This window comes from Cariama cristata, unplaced genomic scaffold (assembly GCF_000690535.1).
Source record: "Cariama cristata isolate BGI_N322 unplaced genomic scaffold, ASM69053v1 scaffold17357, whole genome shotgun sequence".
Taxonomy (NCBI): Eukaryota; Metazoa; Chordata; class Aves; order Cariamiformes; family Cariamidae; genus Cariama; species Cariama cristata.
The window spans coordinates 45,768-50,550 of record NW_009625116.1 but is presented as its reverse complement, the minus strand read 5'-3'; the positions used below and the strand labels follow the sequence as shown (position 1 = coordinate 50,550).

General features: G+C 38.6%; 1 protein-coding gene across 1 annotated transcript in view; it reads right to left on the bottom strand.

Moving 5' to 3' along the window:
* Window positions 1-211: 211 nt before the first annotated feature.
* Window positions 212-4,783, bottom strand: part of RAB3GAP2 (RAB3 GTPase activating protein subunit 2 (non-catalytic)) — a gene marked incomplete at its 5' end in the record, with an annotated part of 38,566 nt that continues 33,994 nt past the window's right edge. The window contains 4 exons of the mRNA XM_009703485.1: window positions 212-2,154; window positions 2,430-2,588; window positions 3,281-3,499; window positions 3,583-3,672. Of these exons, the coding sequence (XP_009701787.1) occupies window positions 2,008-2,154; window positions 2,430-2,588; window positions 3,281-3,499; window positions 3,583-3,672 (615 nt within the window). The remainder of the gene's footprint in view (window positions 2,155-2,429; window positions 2,589-3,280; window positions 3,500-3,582; window positions 3,673-4,783) is intronic.

Sequence of the window (4,783 nt, the reverse complement as noted above, 5' to 3'; positions counted from 1 at the left end):
ATAACTGAGTTACTTGTTTTTAGCAACCTGGGTTCTTCTGAAGTTCACTTCAATTTAAGTAAAAGCTCACAGTCAAACAGCTATGGCTTAATTTTTATACTGTCAGTAGTTCCGCAGAACCCTAGAGCACCAGTCCTCTCTACACTGGAGCATCTACTCCTTTTGCAAAACAGAACAGAAAAGGTGGTGACTGCCATTCCCTAAAAAGAAGGAGAAGACACACTGAAACCTCAAATTTTATTTAATCAATTTACACAAATCCACAGCAAATTAGACACAAAATAGCACTATGTACAGGGTATTACTTACAATACATTACAGATTTGATTGGTGTAGTGTGTCAGCTCTGATGTGATACTCTGTTACAGTAAAGTCCTTTGCACAGCTGTACCAGGATACAGGAATGTAATGCAACCAAGAAACATTTTTGATTTTCCTCAGGTTCCATGATGACCAAATCTCTAGCATGCTCATTTCTGCAAAAGTTTGACGTGCTGTCAGGCAAGGTGGTAAAGTCACCTGTACAATCTTGCTGCCTTCTGTTTTCCCCCTGCAGCTGTTTTAACCTTAGTTACGGAAGTCAGTATAGAAGTACCTAACACACAGACCAGGGCTGGCCACTTACTCTTACTAGAATTCTTACTATTCATTCCTCTATCTGACCTCATGTCACTGTAGGAAGTCAAACACTGAATATCAAAACTTTTCAAGAAGCCTTTGTCAGCTACATTGAAGTGCAGCGATTAGGAACTGGCGATGCTGAACAGGTGGAGGAGGCTGTGCAGAACAAGGCTTGTTTTTTAGGGGGAGTCCAACCCTTAGATGACAGCAGCACATACTTCAGAAAGGTAAGACCAAATTCTGTCTCCAGCAAGGCAGAATACTGAATGTTTCTTACATACAATGCAAGAGGAGCAGGTTACAAGATGGAGCTAGTAATTTCAGCTGACTTTAAGACAAAAACAATTCACACCAATTTCATTTTTCTCTCCTGGCTTCCTTTAGGTAGATAGTAAACAGTACTAACTGATGCAAGATAATCATGTTTCATACCTCTCCAATAGCGAAGACACTCACTATATGATTCCCTGTAGGTACCATAAATAAAAGTGGTTTTTTTAAGGCTAAAGTACTCAGTACTATAGGTCTTCAGTGAAGTTGGGTCAACTAAGCAATTTTCAACTACAAGTTTAACATGTGCAGAGATTTATAGCATACTACATCTTCTACAATGATAAGACGGGGGAACAATCTTATAGTAAGACATTCCTTGACCTACTTAAACTCAGCAGAGCTTAATAATAAAGGAGGAGGATGTAAATCCGGTTTTAGCTGCAGCCCAGCACCCTAGAGACAACACTGGGAGATCTGGACTAAAAGATGAGTCCCTGTTTGAGTCTGGAGAATTGGATTCTCCTTCCCAAGCCACTTCTACTGCGGGCTGTTCTCCCTTTGCATAAGGCCCCAGCACATTTCATCCTATGTCTAGTGCAGTCGTCGTCGTCACGTCTAACGCAGTTACAAGGCATGAGCCCAACACCAGCTCTAGCTGCTGAAAAAGCAGTATTGGCTTTACATGGTAACTTCAGGTTTTCTTGGGTGTAGTTCTACAGCATATTTTGAAAAACAAATCATACATGGAACATTGAAACTGGAGCAGTTACTGCCAGCATGAAATACAGAATTTCACAAGATCTGATTTTGTAAATAGACTAAAACTGCTGTCAAATATATCCAATTTAGACTACTGCAAAAAGCGCTCAAGTCAGAAATAAATAACAAAGCATTTCAGATACTGACAAGTGTACTAGAAACTAAACATCTTTGTACTAGTGCAGAACTTAAAATATACTCCATTTTAAAATTACCTTCTGAAATTCTGGGATGGGGAGCATCGTTCTTTTTGTTGTTTAACAACAGCCACAAGGAAGGTTCTTTCTGTTCAGCCTCATTGTTTAAAATCATGCATTATAGCACTATATAGCAGAACTGTGCTAACCAAGAATGTCATGATGAGATGGCTTCTACAGCCTCTATCAGGTTCAAGGCAAGGCTATACTGCCCGTGGTTCTCCGGTAAGTGCTCTATGACTTTGTTAACTAGTTCAGCTGTTGTTGCAATTGGCACTTCTACATTCTGAAGTTCCTGGGGGTCCTATATAAAAGAATAAACACAGCATTATAGTAATTTTACAGATGATCATCTGCGTATAAGCCCTCCTGAATTTATATAAAACAGATTACTAAGGTTTATTAACTCCATTAAGCGTGAAACTGCTTTACCCTTCATGACACAGAACTAGCACCAGGAAAAATGAGAACAAATTCTTGTTCCCATTAGTAAGAAAGGGCCATTCAGATGCAATCTGTGTCTTGGTGAACAGAAGCTTCTGAAAATGAACCTCTTTTCCTAAATCGAGCTTAACTTACCATAGCTTTGAGCCAAGTACATAGTGTTGGAGGAAGCCTAGTGAGGAGTTCCATACCCTCCTTTGTCTGCGTGTGAAGTAAAGCAAAGGCCAGTCTCTGTCCAGCCAGTATGAGCAGCTGTGATGCAAGCACTTCTTTGTCAGTCACCTGAAGAAAGGCCTGAAGACAGAAAAATACAAGGAACTAGAAACCATTTCAGCATGACACGGCTCACTTATCTGGAGGCTTGAAAAGCTGTATCAAAAGAAACGTCTCGATACTGAAAGGACAAATAGTTTTCAGACTGTTTCTTGCATTACCTGTTACTGTAATAAAGCACATTATTAAAAGCTTCAGAACAGCAGAATAGTGAACAACGGCAGAGAATTACTCTGTACTTTACACAGTGATTAGCATGAGCACAAGATCTGTTTTACAGTTCAGCACTATATTCCTAAGTTCCACATAATCTCGTTTGCTTTTACCCTCAAGAAAGGGAAGGATTTTCTTGTCCAAGGACCGGTAAACTTTTTCTAAAAGAAGAGATTACAGGCAAAAAAGCAGATTCTTGAAACTATCAAATACAGTAAAATAAAAAAGGATGTACTGGTTTAGAGCAGTAGTATACCTCCCTATCATGCTTCCACTAGTTGCTATACACAAATTCTTGTTGGGAAGAAGGAAAAATGAGGGTAATTAATGGTCTTGAAAAAGTACTTTTCCAGTCTCTGACATTTTCATCCTGGGGATTTTTTGAGCCTGGTAATACTTGCCTAACCCTTTCAGGCATCTTAAGTAAGTGAAAAAATAATTTTAGCAGAATATCTGACATAATGCTGTATTGATTGAAAATTGTTAAAAGCTGTTATTACCTCTTCACCAAGATGATCCATCCCATAACTATACAGTTCACAGACATAATGCCTTTTGACCACATCCTCAGAGATTTGAAGATACTGAGCCAGGCCCACAGCCAAAGTTGGCCAATTCTTCCCCTTTTCAAAAGGAAACAATTCCTCTTCTGAGACTTCTTTGGCCTTTTGTGATGAACATAGTGCTTGAACCGCTGCACTCACAACTTTGACCAAGAACTTAGAAGCAAAAATTACATGTTACTTCAGTATTACTTGAAATTTTAAAGTTTAAGAACTTTCAGTACAAAACTTACACCTACCTGTTGTCGTATGGATAACACACTTGGATCCATATCCCCACTAGGTAGCAGCTGAATTGAAGTAAGGTCTTTGAAAAATGCATTTTTGCCCTAAAATTGAGAATCAAAGACAGGCCTCAAAGATACAGGGGAATACAAGTAATCCATTTTGATCCAACACTAAGAAGCCTACTTATTTTTTACATTTAATTTGTACTGCATCTTCTATTTCTCTTTGAGGAAAAAAATTAGTATTGTAAGTTAAAGCCAGGAAACAAAACAAACTGTTGTTCATGCAGCCATAATATCTCAAGGATTTGCTTTCAAACTTAAAACTACATGAGTACTACGTTAGGTAGCTGATAGCCTACCAGCTGCAGCTGAAGTCTGGATGTTACTTCCTGGTCCCTGGCTCGAGGCCAACATACCAAGCATAATATGTCAAAAGAAATGCAAACTAGCTGATACAAAAATACTTTTTATCTATTACCTATGGATATAGTTGACACCACTTGATTTTAAGGTCTCTTTAACTACAGGTTAATCAAATTTCAGGTAAACTCCTGAACAATGGTACATGATAGCCTTTGTTTCAGCCCACCATGCTCCAGCAGTGACATACTCAATGCCAAGCATCTCTGCCAGTCCTGCTCCATACTAACACAGGGAGCAGGGAAAGTGGTACAAAAAAATGCCTGTTAAAAGATAGTGATGAATGTGTAGGTCTAGATAGTAACTTGCCTTGTCAGAAATAAGGTAATAAATGGTCTTTGAAACTTTTAACCACTTTTTCAGTCATCAGCCAATACTCTATAAAGACCTGTTAAAAATTCTCTCATAAAGCTCAGAGAACAAATGGAAATCCTGAGTAAGTCAAGGTAAAAAGGCAGCTGCTGAGAATAATAGTTGTATGTAAAAGAAAGGAGGCACAGGAACAGGATCTAGTTTTACTCAAGACATAACATGTGTTCTTAAATGACAAAAGGTAGTGTAATGTCTTCTGCTAACAAATAAGCCCCCCCCCCCAAAAAAAAAAAAGGCATAAACCCATGGAATTTGATCTATGGTAAAATGCTAAAGTCAGACCCAACTGCTTCATCAGAGCTTGCACACAGACAAGAACCTATGGCAAAAGGAGAATAATATTCTGCATTTATAAATTTCCAGTAAATCATTAAGAAGAAATCTGCACAGTATTACAGGACTATATAATTTTCTCCCC